A 25,165-nucleotide genomic window follows, 5' to 3' on the forward strand; every position below is an offset into this window, starting at 1 on the left:
TCTTCAATTCTATGAAGGCTGAGAGAGGTTAGGAAGCTGCAGAAGCAAAGTTTGATGCCAGAGCACCTGAGTGGCTCAGTTGGTAAGGCAGCTGCCTTCAGCTCAGGTCATGATCCCAGGGTCTTGGGGTCAAGCTCTATTTCGGGCTCTCTGTTCAGCAGGGAGCCTGCCTCTCCCTCTCCCCCTGCCTGCCACTCCCCCTGCTTGTACTCCCCCTTTCCTTCTCTGTCAAATAAAATCAAGAAAGAAAGAAAGAAAGAAAGAAAAGAAAAGAAAAGAAAAGAAAAGAAAAGAAAAGAAAAAAGAAAGAAAGAAAGAAAGAAAGAAAGAAAGAAAGAAAGAAAGAAAGAAAGAAAGAAAGGGAAAGGAAAGGAAAGGAAAGGAAAGGAAAGGAAAGGAAATGAAAGGAAAGAAAAGAAGAAAGAAAGAAGCTTGAAGCAACAGAGATTGGTTTAAGGGAAGGTTTAAGGGAGGTTTAAGGGAAGAAGCTGAAGCTGTCTCCATAACATCAAAGTACAAGGTAAAGGAGCAAGGGCTGATACAGAAATTATAGCAAGTGATCCAGAAGATCTGGATAGCTAAGATAGCTAATGAAGGTGGCTGAACTAAACAACAGATTCTCATTGTAGATGAAAACAACCCTCTTCTATTGGAAGAAGATGCCATTTAGGACTTTCATAACTAGAGAGAAATCAGTGTCTGGCTTCCATGCTTCAAAGACAGAGAGACTCTCTTGTTAGGGGCTGATGAAGCTGGTGACTATGAAGCCAATGCTCATTTACCATTTGGAAAATCCTAAGGCCCTTAAGAATTATGCTAAAGTTAATGTGCCTGTGCTCTATAAATGGAGCAGTGATGCCTGGATGACAGCACATCTGTTTGCAACATGGTTTACTGAATATTTTAAGCTCACTGTTCACACTTTCTGCTCAGAAAATATTTTTCTTTTAAAATATTACTGCTCATTGATGATGCACCTGGTCATCCAAGAGCTGTGAAAGAGATGTTGCTTTCATGCCTGCTAACACAACATCCATTCTGCAGCCCATGGATCAAGTCTTACCATTTAAGAAATACATTTTGTAAAGTTCTAGCTGCCATAGCTTTTGATTCCTCTGATAGATCTGGGCAAAGTAAACTGAAAACCTTCAGAAGAGGATTAACCATTCTAGATGCCATTAAGAACATTTGGGAATAATGGAAAGAGGTCAAAATATCGACATTAACAGGAGTTTGGAAGAAGTTGATTCTAGCACTCATGGATGACTTGGAGGGGCTCAAGACTTCAATAGGGGAAATAACAGCTGATGTGGTAGAAATCACAGAACTAGAAGTGAAGCCTTAAGAAGGAACTGACTGGCTGTGAGCTTATGATAAAACTAAGAGATGAGGACTTGCTTCTTATGGGTGAACAAAGAAAGTAGTGAAATGAAAATGCTGTGAACATTGTTCAAATGACAACAGAGGATTGAGAATGTCACATAACCTTAGTTGGTAAAGCAACAGCAGGGTTTGAGAGCACTGACTCCAATTTTGAAAGAAGTTCTACTATAGGAAAAATGCTATCAAACAGCATCACATGCTATAGAGAAATTGTTCATGAAAGGAAGAGTCAACTAAGATAGCAACCTTCATTGTTGTCTCATTATGAGAAAATGCCCCAGTCACTCCAACCATGAGCAACCACCACCCTGATCAGTCAGCAGCCATCAACATTGAGGTAAGACCCTTCCAGCAAAAAGATTACAACTTGTTCAAGGCTCAGATAATGGTTAGCATTTCTTTGCAATAAAGTATTTTTTAATTGTATACTTTTTTTAGACATACTGCTATTACACACTCAATCGACTGCTGTATAGTGTAACCATAACTCATATTCACTGGGAAACCAAAAGATTCATTTGACTTGCATTACTGCAGTATTTTATTGCAGTAGTCTGGAATCAAAGCTACATCTCCAAAGCTATGCCTATAGGTGATTTTGTCTACAGCTACAAAGGAAGGGAGAAGCTTTTTAGCTAATTGGAACAGGAAAAATTTTTAAAGAAACCTTAAATTGGCCACTAGATGCCACACTAATCAGGTAATAAACATATTAGGCAAGATTGTCTCTTATTTTTCCCCAAATATATGATTTATTGTCTGTATTTTGTATGAAATAAAGAGCAAAAGATAAAGAGCAAAACTATTTTCTTCACCCTCAGGGCTTTTGAAATATAATCATATTACTAAATCCAATTATTTCAAATAAAATATAAAGTTGTGATACTGAAAAGGAATGAATCTGTTTTTCACTAAAGGAAAAACACAAGCATTTTCAGAAATACAAGAGAAATGTAATGTTCAAATGAACACTTCGCAACACTTTGAAAAGTCTGCAGACAACAAAGGTCCTTGATTCAAATTAAACATACTTATTTTATATCAACCAATAATAACGGCATTTTAGTTTCTGGAATTTATACACACACACGGGCACAGAGAGATGAGAGACTTCATTTTATTTTATTTTTATTTATTATTATTTTTTAAATTTATGATAGGCACACAGTGAGAGAGAGAGAGAGGCAGAGACACAGGCAGAGGGAGAAGCAGGCTCCATGCACCGGGAGTCCAACGTGGGATCCGATCCCGGGTCTCCAGGATCGCGCCCTGGGCCAAAGGCAGGCGCCAAACCGCTGCGCCACCCAGGGATCCCGAGAGACTTTATTTTAGAAAACAGTTTTAGGGGCAGCCCGGGTAGCTGAGCGGTTTAGTACCGCCTTCAGCCCAGGGCGTGATTCTGGAGACTGGGATTGAGTCCTACGTCAGGCTCCCTGCAGGGAGTCTGCTTCTCCCTCTGCTTCTCTCTCTGTGTCTCTCTCATGAATAAATGGATAAAATCTTAAAAAACAAAACAAAACAAAACAAAAAAAACAGTTTTAGGTTCACAGAAAATTGAGGGGAAGGTACAGAGATTTTCCATATACCACCCCCACATGTAACTCCTTGTTATCAACCTCCCCCATCAGGATGCTATATTTGTTACAACTGACAAACCTGTGCTGACACATCATAATTACCCCAAGTTCATGGTTTCTATTATAATTCACTCTTGATGTTGTATATTCTTTGGGTTTGGACAAATGTATAATGACATGGAGCCATCATCAGGATATCATAGAGTATTTTCAGTCCATCCAAAGTCCTCTATGCTCTACTTATTCATCCCTCACCACTCCCAATCCTTGGCAACCCCTGATCTTTTGTCTCCATAGTTCTGCCTTTCAAGTGTCAAATAATTGAAACCATAACCTTTTCACTTAATAATGTGCATTTAAGGTTCCTCCATGTCTTTTTATGGCTTGATAGCTCATTTCTTTTTAACACTGAATAATATTTCATTATCTCTATGTTCTTTTAAACGGCAATCTCTCCTCTCTTCTGGAAATCCAACTACACATATTTTATGGCTTTTGATATTGTCCCACAGCTTCTTAAGACTCTGTTAATTTCTTTCCATATATTCTTCAAACTAGTTGATTCCTATGGTCTATCTCAAGTTCATTAAATTTTTCCTCTGTCATCACCATTATACCATTTAACCCCATTCAGTGAATTTTTTTCAGAGATTTTCCCTTTCATTTCTGATGTTTCCAATTGATTCCTCTTCATAGTTCTCTTCTGTATTTTCTTTTTATTTTTTCTTAACCTTATTGAGTAAATTTATAATGGCTGCCTTAAGTCCTTGTCTGATAATTTCAACATCTGAGTCATTTGGGAGTGGGCTTTCCCCTAGAAATGGGTCATGTTTTCCTGGCTCTTCATTTGGTAATTTTAAATTGTATTCTGGACACTGTGATTCTTTTGTTTTGAAGACTCTGGATTCTGTTACATCCCTTCAAAGCATGTTGATGATTTTCTTATTAGGCTCTTAACTTAGGCAGAGTCAAACTGCAGAGTCTGTCTCAGTTTAGGTGGGATGAGAGATCAAATTTTAGTTTAGTTCTTTTCATTTAGCTGCAAAGTGGTTTGAGTTGACTGCATGGTTTTATTCAGGAGTCAGCTAGAGACTCTGGCAAAGTTTTCAGGTAAAACCTGAGAGCTCTCCTTTTCTGGCTTTCTCCTCTCCTGGAATACCCACCCTATAACCTCATTTTTCAGTAGTGATGGCTGCCCCAAGCACTGTCTTCTGGTTCCTCTGGACACAAAGATCCGAGTTTTCTAGAGAAGTTTCAGCTTACTCAAACCACACAGTGTCCTCAAGCCAAAGCCTAAAAATGAAAAACTTCCTTTCTGCCTGTCTCACCTTCCAGATTTTGACTTGCTACAAAATCAGCCTACTTTGAGTCACTCCCTAGCATCTTCAGGTAGTTGGTTTTCTGATAGCTTTTTAGTTTTCATCTATGAGCTCAATCTTAGGTGCTAACTCCACCACACAAGAAATGAAGCTTCCTTAGAGTTCTGGCCTTTACACTTTGCCAAAACCAGGTTTTTGCATAACCAGTATGACAGTTTCTTATATATTCACATACCTATTATTACTGTAGGCTAACGTTTTAGAAATGCAATGATCACCTCAAAATATGATAATATAAGGAGAATTAGAAATCTTAGCTCTGAAACTTTAAAACCAATAAAACCGAGAGTTTAAAATTCTAGTCCCCTTGTTCTGTATTGTGAATTATTCATGTAAACAAAAAATGTATTTAATATTAAAATGTAATTGTTTTAAAACAATTTGGGTTCTTTCAAATTTAACAGAATCTACTTTTCAATCAGTTCTGACAGGACTCTCTAGAAGGATGTTTTAGCAGCTACACCTGCTAAATTTTAATGAGAAAAGATCCCACTATTTACATATTTCAAAATTAAGTTAAAAAAAGTCTCAGATATTATACCATCAAGGTGAGTCTACTTGACTATCCTCACTTATTGAATCATGTTTGAATTTCCAAATTGTGTATCACTGTTTTTTAAGAGTGTGTCCTGATTTTTACAGGTGCTAATAGATGAAAAAATGCATTCCACTAATCTGAGGATCAACCTGAAGAACATTAGGATTATTCAGATAACAGATTATCTACATTGAATTATGGATCTTAATTTTAATTTCTTATCTGAAAATGCTGGGCTGAGGAATTAAAAAAAATTTTTTTTCAACTCTTGATTGGTCCTGGCTGTGCAATAATATGCGATTGTGCTTTGATTCTTAGTTAAAAATTAGAGAAAAACTTTTTTTTCCCCAGAGAAGCTCCCTTTCAATTTTTCAAGTGAGTATTTTTCTAGTTAAGAGTTTTTAAAGTTTTAGTTGTAGAAAGCTTTGAGGCCCACAGGCTGAAAGGGTCAGGCTACTTGCTTCATAAAACTTACATTGTTTCCATGGTGGGTATACTTCAAAAATCAGATTAGGACACAATGGAACAATTTGGGGTTCATTTTCATTAGAGGTCTTTTATTTCTTTATTTTCTATCCTGGCAATCAAGGACATTTTTGATAAATTTTTAAAGGTCTTGTCGATTTTAAAATAAGATGGCCAGAAACTGAATTCTTTAAAAGCAAAATCTTTTCTATAATTTCCTAAACCTAGCTGAAAGCCCTCTTTTTTTAATACCCAGAATATATTTTTCTCTAGTATTTCCCAATAACATGTCTTGCCTTGCTCTATCAGGAAAAACTGTTTCCAGTTTTAAGTAAGAGCTTAATAGATTTCAGATATCAGGTAAATTTTGAAAAACTCAAGAAACAAGGCAAGTAATTCTTTCATTCTGCCTCACTCAATCTAATATGGAAAACAATTCAGAGTCTAAAGTATAAAACATTTTTTTAAAATATTTTATTTATTTAATTTGAGAGTGAGAAAACGAGCAGGGGAGAGAGGCAGAGGGAGAAGCAGACTCTCCACTGAGCCAGGAGACGGACGCTGGGCCCAATCCCAGGACCCAGAGATCATGAACTGAGCCCAAAGTAGCTGCTTAACCATCTGACACACAGGCATCCCTAAAAAATAAACTTATAGGGCAGCCCCGGTGGCGCAGCGGTTTAGCACCGCCTGAAGCCCCGGGCGTGATCTGGAGACCCTGGATCGAGTCCCACATCAGGCTCTCTACATGGAGCCTGCTTCTCCCTCTGCCTGTGTCTCTGCCTCTCTCTCTCTCTCTGCATCTCTATGAATAAAAAAATAAAAAATGTATTAAAAAAATAAACTTGTAAACTGGCTCTCGTTTTGGGGTCATTAAGTAGAGGAAATAAGGGTGAGTACATAGGTTGTAAATTTTAAGATACTCTGACTTAGCCCCGATGTTTCAGAAAATGGGAAAAACCCCTCACAAATATATCATCTCAACCTAGCTACAAGAAGAATTTGGCAGGTGCAGCAGCTGAAACACATGCTTCTTCTAAATAGAGCTTTTGTTCTTTTTTATTATTTTCTTTTTAAGTAGGCTTCATGCTGGGCATGAACTCAGAACTCTGAGGTCAAGACCTGAGCTGAGATCAAGAATTGGACACTTAACCAACTGAGCCATCCAGGCACCCCTCTTTTTTTTATATCTTAATGAACAGGATACCAAATGTTGTAAATGAAATATATTAGAGGAAATCTGAATAGGCCAGAAAACATTTAAATATATCTGTTGTGGCACAGATCTTCATGAATGAAAACAGATGGCACAGATAAAATAATTTTGTTTTTGATTCAGACTCTGTGGTATTTCAAGCTGTTCAAGTGCCAGGATTAAGTCAGGCTGAAAATGACATCTCCTTGATATTTGCTGGTGAGTTTTAACTTTTTAGGCTCTTACAAGCCGTATGGTTATCAAACAAAACCATTCTCTAACACAAAGAAAAATGGCAAGTGGAGAAAAAAACATGACCATTGGGTACAGGTGTGGTACAACAAAGAAAGTAATGTAAACAGTATATAACATGAAGCACAGTTAGCCATCTACAAAGTCTAAGGCTATTTCTTCTACGAACATTGAATTTGAGGTGAAATAAACTTCAGTTGGTCTTAGCTTTACTACTACACTTACCTTCAATTCAAATTGGAATGAAAAACAATTATGAGGTAAGTACAATTTTACAATGAAATTTCTACTTAGTAAAAAAATGTTTATCATACAATCCTACAATTAAGAAAAAGCCCCAATCTAACGTGTTCTCTCGGAATATCTGTTATTTTTAATGGAGGAAACACCCTTTGAAATTCACTTACTCCACCTCTAGAAAGGTTTGTACAGGGACGTCTGGGTGGCTCAGTGGTTGGGCATCAGCCTTTGGCTCAGGGCATGATCCTAGGATTCAGGACTGAGTCCTGCATCTGACTACCTGCATGGAGCCCGCTTCTCCCTCTGCCTGTGTCTCTACCTCTCTCTCTGGGTATGTGTCTCTCATGAATAAATAAATGAAATCTTAAAAAATAATAATAAAAAAAACAAAGGTTTACTTATGAAATCTGTCTGGATGGGAAAAAAATTTTAAACCTTATGATAAATTAAATTTCTTAAATTAAAAGAAAGAGATCAGTTGATTTGTCTATGTAAAACTACTGCACATTAAAAAAAGCAAAATTAGAACCCCTCCAAAAAAACTTATTGGGGGAAAATATTTCATATATGGCCCACAAGAGGATGGGAAGAGTACCAAATCTGTTACAAGTCATTTAGAAAGCAAAGTGGTAGACAAATAACACGTTCTATTGGCAAAGTTCCATGGAAACAGACACTTCCATTATTGATGGGTATACAAATAATATCCCTTGGTAGTAAAACTTGGCAATATCCATCAAAATTACAGATCCAATTATTCTTTGATCCATCAATCCAACTTCTGGGCTTTATCCTACAGATGTACTGTTCCAGAATGAAAACTGCAGTAGTACTGTTTATACTTGCAAAGCACTGGACATAAAGCAATAGCCACCAATAGATTATTTAAATAATATACTCTGCTGTGTCCATATAATGGAACCTTTCCAAACAAACAAACAAACAAACAAACAAACAAACAAACAAACAAGGAACCTTTCTATGCACTTATCTGAAAGAACTCTACAATTATTCTATACTGTGAATAGTAAGAACATTATCTTTTGTGTAATAAAGAGACAATTACACATGATTAATCACATCCTTCAACACTTCCCAAATTAATTTCAGTTTCCCACATTATCTACAAAGATGCTTTCTGTAACATTATTTGTAATACCAAAACACTAGAAATACTCTGCAGGTCCTATAGTAGCTGAGTGGGAACACAAATTATGACCCACACAACAAAATATTACTTAGCTACAAAAACGACATTTGTAGTGAATTTGGAGTAACATAAAAATGCTAAGTAAAAAACTCATATACAATATGAATATGTAATATGGACACTAAAGAGAAATAATGAGATTATCCAAATGTTCAATACATATCTCAATATCAATGATATTTTCAGTGATAATACAGTATATAGTTTAGTCAGATTGCTTTCCAAACATCTATCACTGAGCAAAATGGCACTACAAGAGAAATGAGTATGGAGAGAGAGATTCTTCAGGAATGAGGGACATTGCTATGGTAAGGCAGGTAAGGATGAGAGACAATTTATGGTGAGCAGCCATTAGGAATCATAAAGACTCTCTTCTTAGGGATATGAGAAATAGGAGACAAGTACCAAAAATGGGGGTGGGGGGAGACACTAAAGGAACAAGTAAGCAAAGGCAAATTGTTGATATGGGGACTTAAGGCAAATGATGCGTTGCTTAAGGCAAATGATGCCTTCCCCTAATCTCCAAACTATATGATTGTCTTTCATGTCTTGGCAAGTCTACCCTATCAATACCAGCTCCTCTAGTTCTGTCTAGGGAGAAGGAAAATATAGGAAAAGCCAAGCAATAAACTAGTTTCACTTATTTCATAGGGTATATGCTACCAGAAGAGGCTTGATCCTGAGATCCTTTATGCCCCAGGGGCTGGGTATTTGTGTAAGTTAGCAAAAAATGATGTGTGAATTTGAAATATGTAAAGATTCTAGCATTATACTGATTTACAAGAAGAGAATCCTATTTACAAGGAAGCGTGTGATTGGGGTAAAAAACAAAGGAAAAGGCCACTTTTTTTTCTTTTTTTTTCTTTTTTTATTTTAGGGCAGCCCGGGTGGCTCAGCAGTTTACTGCCGCCTTCAGCCCAGAGTGTAGTCCTGGAGACCCAGGAACAAGTCCTGCGTTGGGCTCCCTGCATGGAAGCTGCTTCTCCCTCTGCCTGTGTTGCTGCCTCTCTCTCTCTGTGTCTCTCATGAATGAATAAATAAAATATTTAAATAATAAAAAAATTTAAAAAACAAAGATTTTATTTATTCCTGAGAGACACACACACAGAGAGAGAGAGAGAGGCAAAGACATAGGCAGAGGGAGAAGCAGGCTCCTTATGGGGAGCCTGATGCAGGACTCGATCATGGGACCCCAGGATCACACCCTGAGCTGAAGACAGATCACGCCCTGAGCTGAAGACACTCAACCATTGAGCCACCCAGCCATCCCTTACATACCCTTTAAAAAATACCAAGATTCTATAATAGATGACACCATGGAATAACAAAGATGTGTAAGAAGAGATCGTATGATAAAGTGGAAATAGCATAAGACAGAAGATCTAGATTTAAAATTCCAGCTCCATTGCTAAACTTGTGAGTCTGGAGGATAAGTTAAACTCTGATTGATGGAAAAAAAAAAAAAAACTCTGATTGACGGGCTGAATTGTTCGTTCGTTCATTCATTCATTCATTCATTCATTCATTCATGTATTTAATGATTATTCAGTAAACTGGTACCATAAATAAGGCACACAGCTAAATGTTGAAGATATAGCAGGATACATGATTGCTATGGAAGACAGAAAATTTTACTAAGTACTAACTGCAGAGTGAGATAGTACTATAGGAGTAAAGCGTACATACATCTGACTTAATCTAAAAGGGTTAAGGAAGGCTTCCTGAATTAAGTAACATTAAGGTCAGACCTGAATCTGAATCCCAAATAAGAGTTAGGGAGCTAAATTGGAGTGGGAAGAGTATTCTAGATGGGAGTAATAGCACTAAACAAAGGCCACAAGTCAGTATTGTATCTATATGTAATATAGATGAAGAGATTATAGAGATTATAGAGATTATAGATGAAGAGATGAAGAGATTATAGAATTGTTAATTATGGAGGCTGCAGTTATAGAGGAGTCATTAAAGAAGTATAGCATCAAGGAAAGTAAAATGGATAATCAGAAGGGGAAGTATGGTTATTTATTCAAAATATTGACTATATGCCAGACACTATTCTAGGCACTTGGGGTGTATCAGTGAAGAAAGCAAATAAAAGTCCCCGTTCTAATGAAGCTTATATTCTAATACAGGGAGAGACAACAGCAAACATAAGACAAATGATACAGTACATTAACAGAGGATAAGTACTATGGGTAAGGTGTACTGGAATACAGGCAAGTGAGGGGTATTTTAAATAGCATCAGGGATTGCCTCAGTGAGGCGTGGAGGTGACTGGACAAAACCTTGAGAGATGAGGGAGTGAGACTTGCAAATATTAAGAGGAAGCACATTCCAGACAGACAGAAGAGCCAGTACAAAAGCCCTAAGAAGGAATGTGCTTGGTACATTCCAAGACAGCAAGGAAGTTGGTGTGGCAGACCAAATAAGCAAAATGTAAACTAGTCAGAAATAAGGTGAGAGAGGCAATGAGGGATGGAAGCAGACCATGCAGAATTTTGTAGGCCTCAGAATTTAGGGGAGGGCTACTTGTTCACTTCATACTGCTCTAGTGTATGTAGGATCAAGAAAAAGAAGTAAGAGAGTAGGCTTGGGAAGATGGCAGAGTAGGGGGATCACTGTCCCAAGTTTACAATAGATACCAATCACATCTGAGTAAATAAACTGGAGAACTATCTGAAGACTAGCAGAACAAACTCCACAACTAACTGTAGAAAAGAAGCCACGCTGAAGAGGTTAGAAAGAATAGAAAAGGTGGTTGGGGGAGTTGCCTGCAGGATGGAAGGAATTGCAGGTGCAGAGAGGGGAAAGCATCATGGGGCCCATACAGGGAAAACAAATTCCCATATTATCTGGCCTTGAAGACTGGAGGGGCTGAATTCCATGCATCTGTATAACTCGTGGGACTTAGAGTTGAACTTTATAAGTCAGCTGACTCAGCACTGGGCAAATGGAGAGGGGAGTGATAGCTGGGCACCCATCCCTAAAGAGAGAATAGGCTGCAGAGAGGCAACATAGAAGTGACAGTTTGTACAGTGGGAGGGAGATCTGTTTACATTGACTTTGGAGTGTGTCCGGGGACTTCTCTGGGAACAAAGGAGTTCATGGGTACCATTTCCCTTCTCCCTACTCCCCCTCCTAAACACAGAGCCACTTGCGGGAGATGGGTGTTGTGCAGTCACTTGCTGCCTAACCTGCTAGCAATGCACTAGCACTGTTCTCCCAGAAGACTTGCCTAGTCCAAGCCTCCTGGGTTCAGCACAAATTTTGTTAATGCCTCTGCATTTCAGAGGGCCCAGCCTAGGACTGGTAGCTCAGAACAAATCTTGCTAACACCACCGTCCTGTCCCCAAGCTCTTCTGTAGCCATGCCCCCTCAGAACCAGGCTTCGTGGGTGTCACTAACATCACAGAGAACAAGCACAGCCCACAACAGGCAGAGATTCAGTGCAGATGTGTGGACTGAAAGGAAAAGCAACTCAGACACAACAGCAGGATGCAAACAACACACACAGAAGACTCTTGTGAAGTGCCAGCTTCTGGTGAACAGGGGTATCCCTGTGCTGTAGGGCACTACAGGACCTTTTTTTTCATAAAACCATGACTTTCATTAGCAGAAGACATAGCTGACTTTCCTAACAAACAGAAACAGACACAAAGAAATAGACAAAAATGAGGAGATAAAAAATATGTCCCAAATGAACGAATAACATAAAATCACAGCAAGAGATCTAAGTGAAGCAGAAATAAGGGCCTGATAAAGAATTTAAAGTAATAATAATAAAGATAGATACTTATTGGACTCCAGAAAAAGATGAAGGACATTAGCAAAACCATTGAGAAAGAGAGAAAAACTAACATATCAGAGATGAAAAAAACTCGAGAAAAACTTATTAGAGACAAAAAAACTCAATGATGAAATTAAAAATACAATATACGAAATAAATAGTAGGCTATAGAAAGCAGAGGAATGTATCAGTGACCTGGAGGACATTGTAATGGAAAGCAACCAAGCTGAAAAGTGACAGACCAACAAATACTGCATAATGAGAACAGAATTAAAGAACTCAGTGACTCCATCAAGCATAATAATGTTCATATTATAGGGATCCCAGAAGAGAGAGAAAGGGAGGCAGAAAATGTATTTGAAGAAATAAGAGGAAAAATTTGAGAAGGGAAACACAGATCCAGATTCAGGAGGCACAGAGATGCCCCCAACAAATTCAACCCAAGGAGGTCCACACCAAGACACACAATAATTAAAATGGCAAAAAAAAAAAAAAAAAAAAAAAAAAAAAGAGTGATAAAGAATTTTAAAGGTGGCAAGAAAAAAAAAAGATAGTTTTATACAAAGGAAACCTCTAAGGCTATTAGTTGATTTTTTTTTAGTAGAAACTTTGCAGGACAGAAGAAAGTGGCATGATGTGTGAAAGGGGAAAATCTGTAGTCAAAAATATTCTATCCAGGGGCGCCTAGGTGGCTCAGGCAGTTAAGTGTCTGTCTTTGGCTCAGGTCATGATCTCGAGGTCCTGGGATTGAGCCCTGCATTGGGCTCCTGTTCAGCAGGGAGTCCGCTTCTCCCTCTGCTCCTCCCCGTTTATGCTCTGTCTCTGTCTCTCTCTCAAATAAATAAATAAAATCTTAAAAAAAAAAAAAGAATACTCTATCTAGCAAAGCTATCATTTAGAATACAAGGAAAGATAAAGAGTTTCCCAAAGTTAGAAGAATTCATGACCATTAAACCAGCTCTACAAGAAATATTAAGGGAGACTGAGTGGAAAACCAAAATCATAAAGAAGAGTTAAAAAAATAGGAAGCACAAAAGCGAATAAAGAAATCCCCCCCAAATACATACATGTGTGTATATGTGTGTGTATCTGTAAAAATCAGTCAAGAAGCACAAAATAAAAGCATATAAAATAAGATGACAAATATCTGAAGCATGGAAGGAAGAGAAGTAAAGAATGAATTCAAAATTAAGTGACCATCAGCTTAATATAGACTGCTATGTGAATAAAGTGTTACATATAAACCAAATGGTTAACTATAAGTCAGAAAACAGAAATAGATATGAAAAAATAAAGTGTGAGGAATCCAAATGTATCACTAAATAAAATCAGCAAACCAAGAAATAGAGAAAGAGAAGAAAGGATCAGAATAAAACTGCAAAAACAACCACAAAACAAGTAACAAAACTTGTTAATTACATATATATAATTACTTTGAGTGTAAATGGAGTAAATAGTCCAGTCAAAAGACATAGGGTGACAGAATGGATAAAAAACAAGACACAACCACATGCTGCCTAGAAGAGACTCATTTCAGATCTAAAGACACCTAGCAGATTGAAAGTGAAGGGATAGGGCAGACTGGGTGGCTCAGTGGTTTAGCGCTGCCTTCAGTCCAGGGCCTGATCCTGGGGACCCGGAATCGAGTCCGTCAGGCTCCCTACATGGAGGCGGCTTTTCCCTCTGCCTGTGTCTCTGCATGCAGCCCCCTCTCTGTCTCTCATGAATAAATAAATAAAATCTTAAAAAAAAAAGTGAAGGGCCAGAGAAACATCTTTCATGAAAATGGATGCCAAATGAAAGCCAGAGTAGCAATATTTCTATTGGACAAAACAGGCTTTAGAACAAAATGTGTAAAAAGAGACAAAGAAGGACATTATATAATAATAAAGGAGACACTCCAACAAGAGGATATAACATTAATAAATATATATGTACTCAACATGGGAGCACCCAGATACATAAATAACAGACGAACCAATCAATAGTAATATAATAACAGCAGGTGACTTTAACACCTCACTTATATCAATGGATAGATCATCCAAATAGAAAATCAACAAGGAAACACTGGCTTTGAATGCCACACTGGACCAGAAGGATTTAGCAGATATATTCAGAACATTTGGAACTAAAGCAACTGAATATACATTCTTTCCAAGTGCACATGGAATATTCTCTAGGATAAATCACATATTAGTGCACAAAACTAGCTTCAACAAACTCAAAAAGATTGAAGTCATACCATTCATCTTTTCTTATCACAGCGGTATGAAGCTAGAAGCTGGGCACATCGGTGGGTCAGTGGTTGAGCATCTGCCTTCAGCTGAGGTTGTGATCCCAGGGTTCTGAGATCGAGTCCCACATCAGGCTCCCATAGGAAGCCTGCTTCTCCCTCTGCCTATATCTCTGTCTTTCTCTGTGTGCCTCTCATGAATACATAAATAAAATCTTAAAAAAACAAAAAACAAAAACCAACTAGAAGCCAACCACAAAAAAAAAAAAAAAATCTGCATGGAAGTTAAATAACATGCTACTACACAATGAATGTGGCAACCAAGAAATCAAAGAAGAAATAAAGTACACAGAAACAAGCAAAAATGAAAATACAAGAGTCCAAAACATTTGGGATGTAGCAAAAACAGTTCTAGGAGATAAGATAATAGCAATACAGGTCTACCTCAAGAGCAAGAAAAATCTCAAATAACCTAACCATAACACCTAAAGGAGTCAGAAAAAGAACAAACAAAATCCAAAACGAGCAGAAGGAAGGAAATAATAATCTAATCTTTAGATTAGAGCAGAAATATATGATATATAAACTAAAAAATAATAGATCAATGAAACCAGGAGCTGGTTCTTCCCTTCTCCTTCTCCTTCCCCTTCCCCTTCCCCTCCTCCCTCCCTCCCTCCCTCCCTCCCTCCCTCCCTCCCTCCCTCCCTTTCTTTATAAGATTTTATTACTTATTTGGGATGCCTGGGTGGCTCAACGGTTGAGCATCTGCCTTCGGCTCAGGGTATGATCCTGGAGTCCGAGGATCGAGTCCCACATCAGGCTCCCTATTAGGAGACTGCTTCTGCCTCTGCCTGGGTCTCTGCCTCTCTCTCTCTATGTCTCTCATGAATAGATAAATAAAATCTTAAAAAAAAATAGAAGAAGGAAAACTTTCAAAATCATTTTATAAGACCAATATCACCCTGATACCAAAACCCAACAAAGTCACCACACAAAAAAAGAGAACTATGGCTCATATCTCTGATGAATATAGATGCAAAAAACTTCAAAAAAATATTAGTAAACCAAATCAAACAACACATTAAAAAAATCATTCACCATAAGCAAGTGGCATTTCCGGATGCAAGGATGGCTCAATATTCATAAAATAATTGCTGTGATATAACACATCAATAAGAGGAAGGATAAAAACCATATGATCATTTCAATAGATGCAGAAAAAGCATTTGACAAAGTACATCCATTTGTGATAAAAACCCTCAAAGTAGGTTTAGAGGTAACACACCTCAACATATTAAAGGCCGTATATGGAAAAACCCACAGTGAACATCATACACAATAGTGAAAAACTGACAGCTTTTCCCCTACGGCCAAGCTTGTTCTTAGGATATCCACCCTCACCACTTTTATTCAACATAGTACTAGAAGTCCTAGCCATAGCAATCAGACAACAAGAAGAAATAAAAGGCATTCAAATTGGTCAGGAAGAAGTAAAACTCTCACTATTTGCAGATGATATGACATTATTTATAGAAAACCCTAAAGCCCCCACCAAAAACCGACTAGAAGTGATAAATGAATTCAGTAAAGTTTCAGGATACAAAACCACTGTGCTGAAATCTGTGGCATTTGTATACACTAATAATGAAGCAGCAGAAAGAAAACAATCTCATTTACAATTGAATCAAAAATAATAAGATACCTGGGAATAAACCTAACCAAAAAGGTGAAAGACTTGTGCTCCAAAAACTCTAAGACATTGATGAAAGAAACTGAGGGTGATACAAAGAAATGGAAAAACATTCTATGCTCATGGACTGGCAGAACAAATGTTGTTAAATGTCTATACTACTAAAAGCAATCTATAGGTTTTACGCAACCTGTATCAAAATACCAAGAGCATTTTTCACAGAACTAGAACAAACAATCCTGAGATGTATATGGAGCCACAAAAGACCCCGAATACCCGAATAGCTAGAGTAACCTCAAAAAAGGAAAGCAGAGCTGGAGGCATCACAATTCCAGACCTCAAGTTACATTACAAAGCTGTAGTCATCAAAAAAGCATGGTACTGGCACAAAAGTAGAGACACAGACCAATGGAACAGAACAGAAAACCCAGCAATAAACCCATAATATATGGTCAATTAGTCTTCAACAAAGCAGGAAAGAATATCCAATGGTAAAAGACCATCTCTTCAACAAATGGTGCTAGGAAAACTTGACAGCTATATGCAAAAGAATGAAACTAGATCACTTTCTTATATCATACACAAAAATAAACTCAAAATGAATTATTAAAGACCTAAATGTGAGACCTGAAACCATAAAAATCCTAGAAGAGAACACAGGCTGTAACTTATTTGACATTAACTGTAGCAACTTCTTTCTAAATCTGTCTCTTGAGGCAAGGGGAAAAAAAGCAAAAATAAACTATTGGGACTACATCAAACTAAAAAGCTTCTGCATAATGAAGAAAACAATAAAAGAATACAAAATCACTAATGGGATACATGTACCCATCTGTTTATAGCAGCATTATTTATAATAGCCAAGATATGGAAGGAGCCCAAGTGTCCATCAGCTGATGAATGGATAAAGACACACACACACACACACACACACACAGGAATATTATTCAGCCATAAAGAAGAATGAAATCTTGCCATGTGCAATGACATGAAAGGAGCTAGACAGTATAATAGTAAGTGAAATAAGTCAGAGAAAGACAAATGAGTGAAATAAGATTTCACTCATATGTGGCATTTAAGAAACGAATGAGCAAAGAGAAAAAAGAGAGGGAGAGGTAAATCAAGAAAAAAATCTTAATTATAGAGAACAAATTGATGGTTACTACAGGGGAGGTTAGTAGGGGATGAGTGAAATAGGTGATGGGGATTAAGGAGCGCACTTGCTGCCGTAAGCACCAGGTGATGTATGGAATTGATGAATCACTATATTGTATGCCTGAAATATAACACTATATGTTAATTATACTGAAATTAAAAAAAATAAAAATAAACGCACCATACATTTTTGGAGGAAATTACATCAAATAGATATGTTCATGAGGACAAAAATTGTAGGAGTATCATAAACAGCAAGTTCACCTGCATGTGAAGTACATTTCTTTGCTTCTCATGGAAAACATATTACAAAATTACAAAACTGAAGAAGTGATTTAAAGTATGCAACTAGGAGCTTATGGGAAGATGTTGTTCAAGGGGCAGAAGGTTTTAGCTATGCAAGATAAATAAGTTCTAGAGAGCTAATGTACAACCACATGACTACAGTTAACAGCTTGAAATTTGCTAGGAGAGTTGATCTTAAGTTTCTCACCACACATACATAACTATGTGAGGTGATGGATAATGTTAGTTGCCTTGATTGGGGTGAATATTTCACAATGTATAAACATATATCAAATTATCAAGTTTTACATCTTAAACATAAACAATTTTTAATTGTCACTATACCTCAGTAGAGTTGGAAGAAAAGGATGTACAGCTAAAAATGCTGGAAAAACAGTACTACTGTTGAGGTATGTCAGGCAGTTTATCGAAATGTTTTGTTGAAGTTTTGGTGTTTGTTGGTCTCTTAAGTTTTATAGCTTGTTGTGATGCATTTCTCATTTTAAAGAAATATTTTTGTACAAAACAAAAACAAAAACAAAAACAAAAAAACAACCAAGAGGTAAGAGGGTAAGAGAAGGGGAAAGACCAGATAGTCTAGAGAGACAGGGATAACATTAAGTGTAGCATCTGTCAGAAGGCATCAGAGACCAATGATCAGCCATGGTAAGAGATGCATCCCTTCCCCGGCCAAGTCAGCAGTCCAGGAAGAGCGCCCTGGGTGTGCTGCTAGTCTAAGTGGGTGCAGGATAGACAGCACTGAAGAGCCCACCAAGAGATTATTTATTGCTCATCTCTTAGCAACTTTGCTTTCAGTGACTTCACACATTGATATTTTAAGTTGCCCTTGGTGGGAGTATCTACACCTTGGAAAATGAAAAACACCATAAATCCACGCACCTTTTTTTTTTTTTTTTTTGGTGAGTTGGCTTAGCTACATGCAAAGGACCCTTCCTCAAAGAATGGTGAATAACAAGGAGGAGAAGCTGGCAGTATTCTCAGACTTAAATTGTGGGAAGATGAAGGAAAAGGAAGACGAAGGTCCAGTCAGTGACTTAGAGTCTCTTTTCAGTGAATCTACAAGAAATTTTGATCAACTGCCGGGAGAAAAATTGGCTTGGGTCTGAAATAAGCTCTCCAACTGGAGACTGAGCCTAGCTTTGCATGAGAAAAGAAATAAAGGGAATTGTTATACAAATACATGGAGAGTTCAGTTCAAATCAGAAGGGCTAAATCTGCATGAATCCCTTCTCTAATTTTTGTTTGTTTGGAAGCAAGGAAAAAACAATGTCCCCAGACTGAAGGACTTTGAAGGTTTCTATGCTGGTCTTTGAAAAAAAAAAAAAAAAAAAAAAAGAAAGAAAGGTTATAAGAGGGCAAGATAGTTTAAAGTCATGGGGAAAGGCATACTCTGGGGTCAACGACAGGGAAAAAATATAGAAAAACCAAGAGTAGTCTAATAGCTTAAGTAAAATATTAAATGATATGGCACAAAAAATATTGTTCTACAAATGCCTAATTATCATTCAGAATTTAGTCTGTGATAATTAAAGATAATTTCTTTTTAAAAAGAGAACTTTCTGAGTCAAAGTCCTTTTTCTTTTCTTTCTTAGACAAAATAACTTTTGAGAGTATTTCTCTAGATCCTACCTACAAGTGCTCATTAGCTGCCTTGATGCTCTCTAGAGTATATTTTTTTGGTTTGGCCTTTGGTTCCTCAGCTGCAAGCACTTTCTTGTTCCTTTCTTCTAAGTGGAAACTTTGAAAGGTCCGTAGTTTTTGAAACAAGATAGAATTCCTTCAAATTTGTACCCTAAGACACCTTGGAACTTGCATAGGACTTCACAGCATGGTGATACAAAAAATAAAAGATCAAGTGCTCACAAGGTTAAATTTCAGGAAAGCCCTCTTGGATGCAAGACAAAGGCGGGGTATAAAACGAAAACAAAAGTAGCCTGAGTTAAAGAGGTCATTTGATTTTACTCTGCACTCAAGACTGCTCCTCTCTGCACACTGAAACAGGTTGGTTTTTTCTTTTTCTAATTCTAACTTGGATAAGATTGTTTTTTAAAGCCCAAAGACTTTGTATGTTTACCTATGTAGAGGGAATCTTGATGCACAAAAGTCTAAATGTTAACATGCAAAAAAGAGCTATATAAAAACAGCTATGTACTTTAATCTTAAAAATCTGAATACAGCAAGAAGAAAATATTTTATTATTTCTGGTATTATTTTAATCCCATTACTTGCCTATGAAACTTTGTCAATGAGAAACTAGGTTTTGCTATACCATTTTTTCTGCTTTGTTTTACAAATGCTATTTTTTTATTCTTGTCGTAATTATAAAGACATCTAAAATGTGTTCCTATATATCTGCCAGAAGGATCATTTCTGCAAATAATTTCCATTCTTGTCCTATTTACCCACATTTTTAGTAAGATTCTTATTTAAAAATATACTTCCTTAATATCTTATATTATTTGGGCATATTATTCCTTATCATCAGGTTCTCATTTGAGATGAATGAGAAAGAAAGAACAAAGTTCATACTGGGTTAATAATTAACACATAAGAAAATGATGACCAGAACGGTCTTCCAGATTGGAACTTTTCAAAAAAACTTAAGTATAAACGTAGTCATTTTAAGCTGTTGGCACCTGGTTTTTACATAATGAAAGCAGTTCTTCCAGGACTTTCTTATCAAGGCGCCTTCTTTGGCTTTATTCATCCAAAAAGAGTAAGAATATATTTTTGGAAATGTACCATAAGATGACACACTGCTTTGAAAATAATATTTTCATTAATGATGATGTAAGAATGTCAGAGCTTCTTCCAAGGATAAAAATAACCAAACGGAGACAGAAAAGCTAAGGAAAAGGAAAAATAAAACTCAGCAGTATAAAACACTGAAAGTCATTTTTACATACATTTTAAAACTTGTGAATTCTGTGCAAGTTCATCTTAATAATGAACCAAAATGGTACAATAACTAATGATGAGACAAGAAGATTCCTGCCATATCATCTATCCATTCTAGACTAGTAGCTCTACCTGTTTGTAAAACCTTAAGTTTGACAAGTATTTACTGAGCACCTAGTATATACCAGTCACTCTATAAGGTAGTAGTTATAAATCCAACAGGTCATACTCTTAGGAAACTAAGAAACCCATCTTTTCCACAGGATGGGGTCAATTCTCTGAGAATGAACGTGGGTATGTATGTAGATATTGGATCGGGAAAGTCTTCTGGGGAGGCGATGGCCAAGTTAATTGAGGAGGAATTGGCCCTTTAAGGGAAGGGCAGGAAATAGTCTATCAGATGAAGGAACAGAATGAGTAATGATGTAGACACGTGCTGCAGCATAGCATGTGCCAACAAACTGCTTGCAAATGAGTACTATAACTGTCTGGGGCGTGTAGTAGAGAGATGTAGCACAGCGTGGGTGCATAGTAGAGGGATGTAGCAGGAACCATGGGTAGGATCACATTATGGAGGGAGCCTTGGGCAATCCAGCCTAAGGAGCCTGGATTGTAGCTTTCAGGTGAAGAAATGGTCTTTCAGGTAAGGAATTAAGCAGAAGAGTGACAGATTGACATTTCAGAGACACAGAACTCTGTTGGCAATAAGAAAAATGATTTTGGCAAAGAGGTGGTAAAGAGGAATAAGAATAGCAAATACCAGTTGGGAAGGTACTGTAGTAGGTAAGAAACCCTGGTGGTTGAATTGTGCAGATGTGTCAAAGAGGGCAAATTAAGAGGAAGAGGCAGATTCACAATCTGTTTGGAAGGTAAAAATCAAAATTTAGGAGCTGACTGGAAATTAGAGATGAAGGTGAGGGAAGTCAAGGATAGTGTAGGCTTAAGGCTTAGCTAACTGGGGGAATGATGCTACTGAATGGTAGCATGCATTCAGCATGTGTGACAGGTTTTGAAGGGAAGTTAACTAGAGGAGATTTTGTTTTATAAATGCCATCTAGTGAAAGTAAGAATAGGGGCAGGTTGGGTGGCTCAGCGGTTTAGCGCTTTTTATCTTTAAAAAAATAAATAAAAATAAAAATAAATTTATTTTAAAATAACAAATAAATTACCTCAGTGTTTATTCTTACTTTTTTTAAAAAAAAATTTTATTTATTTATTCATGAGAGACATAGAGAGAGAGAGAGGCAGAGACACAGGCAGAGGTGAAACAGGCTCCATGCAGGGAGCCCAATGTGGGACTCCATCCTGGGACTCCAGGACCACGCCCAGGGCTTAAGGCAGCGCTAAACTGCTGAGTCACCGGGGCTACCCATGAATTTATTTTTAAAAATAAGTTTATAAATAATAAAATAATAAAAATAAATTTCTTTTAGATAAATAAAATAATCTTTTAATTTACTCTTGATATACTGCATAAGAACCAAAAAGTTGGGGATCCCTGGGTGGCGCAGCGGTTTGGCGCCTGCCTTTGGCCCAGGGCGCGATCCTGGAGACCCCGGATCGAATCCCACATCGGGCTCCCTGCATGGAGCCTGCTTCTCCCTCTGCCTATGTCTCTGCCTCTCTCTCTCTCTGTGACTATCATGAATAAATAAATAAAATAAAAAAAATAATAAAAAAAAAAAAGAACCAAAAAGTTGTATATGTAAAAAATAGAATTTTTATTCCTTTTGTTGAAATCTGACTAACTTTTCATATTTTAAAAACTATTTTTACATAAAAATCATTACTTTGATTTAGGATTTAATGTTTAGGAAAATTCCTCAGGGTATTATTTTTATCTTTCTTGTGTAAATCCCAGCTCCTGCACATAGACTTGAAAAAACAAAGGATGAAGAACTAATCTTAGGGATGTATTCCAATGTGGCCTCCACTGAAGAGTTCTAAATTTAAAAAAGCAGCAGATTCAGCCGCACCTAGGTTATGGCAACAATCTCTCTAGTAAAAGAACAAAACATATGCTAGATTAAAAAGTGCTTCCTTTTACGGGGCGTCTGAGTGGTTTAGGTGGTTAAGCGTCTGCCTTCGGCTCAGGTCATAATCCTGTAGTCCAGGGATGGGGCCCCACGTGAAGCCCCACTTTGGGCTCCCTACTTGGTAGGGAGTCTACTTCTCCCTCTGCCCCTCATCCTGCTCATACACTCTCTCTCTCTCATAAATAAATAAATAAATGGATGAATGAGTGAATGAATGAATGAATGCTTTAGAAAAAAAGTGCTTCCTTTTAAGCAATATTAAAATGAATATTCTGTATTCTTTTTGACATTTAGAGTGGAGCCATGGCTTTGGAACACAACCAGTCAACAGATTACTATTATGAGGAAAATGAAGTGAATGGCACTCATGACTACAGTCAGTATGAAGTGATCTGTATAAAAGAAGAAGTCAGAAAATTTGCAAAAGTTTTCCTGCCTGCCTTCTTCACAATAGCTTTCATCACTGGAATTGCAGGCAATTCCATAGTAGTGGCAATTTATGCCTATTACAAGAAGCAGAGAACCAAAACAGATGTGTATATCTTGAATTTGGCAGTGGCAGATCTACTCCTTCTATTCACTCTGCCTTTTTGGGCAGTGAATGCAGTTCATGGATGGGTTTTAGGGAGAATCATGTGCAAAGTCACTTCAGCCTTGTACACGGTCAACTTTGTGTCTGGAATGCAGTTTCTGGCTTGTATCAGCATAGACCGATACTGGGCAGTAACTAAAGCCCCAAGTCAGTCAGGAGTGGGGAGAACATGCTGGCTTGTCTGTTTCTGTGTCTGGATGACTGCCATCTTGCTGAGTATACCTCAGCTGGTTTTTTATACGGTAAATCACAAGGCCAGGTGCCTTCCCATCTTTCCATATTACCTAGGAACTTCGGTGAAAGCATCAATTCAAATGCTGGAAATCTGCATCGGATTTGTAATACCCTTTCTTATCATGGGAGTGTGCTATTTTGTCACAGCAAGGACCCTCATCAGGATGCCCGACATTAAAAAATCCCGACCCCTCAAAGTTCTGCTCACAGTGGTTATAGTTTTCATGGTCACTCAGCTGCCTTATAACATTGTCAGGCTCTGCCAAGTCATAGACATCATCTACTCCCTCATCACTGACTGCGACATGAGCAAACGCATGGATGTTGCCATCCAAATTACAGAGAGCATTGCACTTTTTCACAGCTGCCTCAACCCAATCCTCTATGTTTTCATGGGAGCCTCTTTTAAAAACTACATTATCAAAGTTGCTAAGAAATATGGGTCCTGGAGAAGACAAAGACGAAATGTGGAAGAGATTCCTTTTGATTCAGAAGATCCCACAGAGCCAACTAGTACTTTTAGCATTTAAATGTAAAACTGCTGTCTCCTGCTTCGATACACATGAATGATGCTTCTCCTTCAGATAAAACATCTGCTTTATTGTGAAACTTAAATCTCAAACACTGTGGTGCCAATTTACAGCAATCAAGAGGTGGGGGAGGATGGGGCAAATGTAGCAGCCAGGAAGAAGAGGAAATGAAATAATAAATGTGCAAAACATGAACTTAAAATTAACAATACAGGAAAATAGTATTAACAGGCATAAATAATAAAGACAGCATTCTGTGAATTAGACCATCTGAAACAGATTAATAAAAAGACATATTAAGGAGCATTTCTGATTTTAAATGATTTAAATTTTAATGTAAGAATAATTTTACTGCATGATTTCAGTAATTGAATAACTACACACAAAGTTTAATCCTTTTTTCCTGTTTCTTAGTTTATAAGTGATTTCCAAAGAGCCCAGAAAGAATAACAATTGAACAATCAAAAAATACATAAAAAGCTTTACTGGTCCTTTTAATACATCCCTAGTAAATTTCATTTTTTTTTCTTTTTATCCCTGATAAATTTCTGAACACATAATTTGCTTCCATGTTGTTAATTTTCTTTAGTAATAAACTGGCTATCCTGTTAGAAGCAATCTTTGATAATCATATTTACTCTAGGTGCCAATTTTGCAATTTCCTAAAGGGCTCATCATTTATGTGAATCTATTACTGAGAGTTGACTAAATACATTTCTTATGTATAGATTCTGATTTTTTGCTTAAGCACTTGTATTTTTAAGCAATAAAAATATGTGACACAATAAACAATTTTTAATAACATGTACATCTTATCTCTTTAAATATAATTATTTATAAATTATTAGAGTTCATTTAATATATCCCTACTGAACTTTAATTTTAATAGGTATTACAATGATCAATAGTGTGCACTAATATGAATTTTCTGTCACAAACTATAAAAAACTGTGAACTATAAAACTGAAGAGAAAAAAATGTTTTCTGTTTTTTTTTTTTAATTTTTTAAATTTATTTATGATAGTCACACACAGAGAGAGAGAGAGAGAGGCAGAGACATAGGCAGAGGGAGAAGCAGGCTCCATGCACCGGGAGCCTGACGTGGGATTCGATCCCGGGTCTCCAGGATCACGCCCTGGGCCAAAGGCAGGCACTAAACCGCTGCGCCACCCAGGGATCCCTGTTTTCTGCTCTTAAAAGAAATATTGCCTAATCAAGATATGCTATCTTAAAATTACTTTTCTTGAGATGCCTGTGTGGCACTGCTGGTTGAGCCTCTGGCTCTTGGTTTTGGCTCAAGTCATGATCTTGGGGTTCTGAGATCAATCCCCACGTTGGGCTCTGCACTCAGCATGGAGTCTGCTTAGAGTTTCTTTCCCTTTCTCCTTTTCCCCTCCCTGCTCCCACCCCTACACTCTTTCCCTCTCTCCTAAATAAATATTTAAAAAGAAATAAAAATTAC

The 25,165-nt window shown here is 37.3% G+C and overlaps 2 protein-coding genes across 2 annotated transcripts in view; one reads left to right on the plus strand and one right to left on the minus strand.

Moving 5' to 3' along the window:
• Nucleotides 1–25,165, minus strand: part of ACAD11 (acyl-CoA dehydrogenase family member 11) — a 109,531-nt gene that overhangs the window by 31,562 nt on the left and 52,804 nt on the right. The window lies entirely within an intron of this gene.
• On the plus strand, nt 19,110–24,511 carry ACKR4 (atypical chemokine receptor 4). Its single transcript, XM_025448855.3, has 2 exons — nt 19,110–19,414; nt 22,642–24,511. Exon 2 carries the CDS (start codon nt 22,651–22,653, stop codon nt 23,701–23,703), a length of 1,053 nt encoding a protein of 350 aa, XP_025304640.1. The 5' UTR covers nt 19,110–19,414; nt 22,642–22,650; the 3' UTR covers nt 23,704–24,511.

This window comes from Canis lupus, chromosome 23 (genome assembly GCF_003254725.2).
Source record: "Canis lupus dingo isolate Sandy chromosome 23, ASM325472v2, whole genome shotgun sequence".
In the NCBI taxonomy this organism is placed as follows: Eukaryota; Metazoa; Chordata; class Mammalia; order Carnivora; family Canidae; genus Canis; species Canis lupus.

Coding starts and splice junctions, on each gene's coding strand:
- ACKR4 (XM_025448855.3), top strand. CDS start 22,651: ATGGCTTTGGAACACAACCAGTCAACAGATTACTATTATGAGGAAAAT.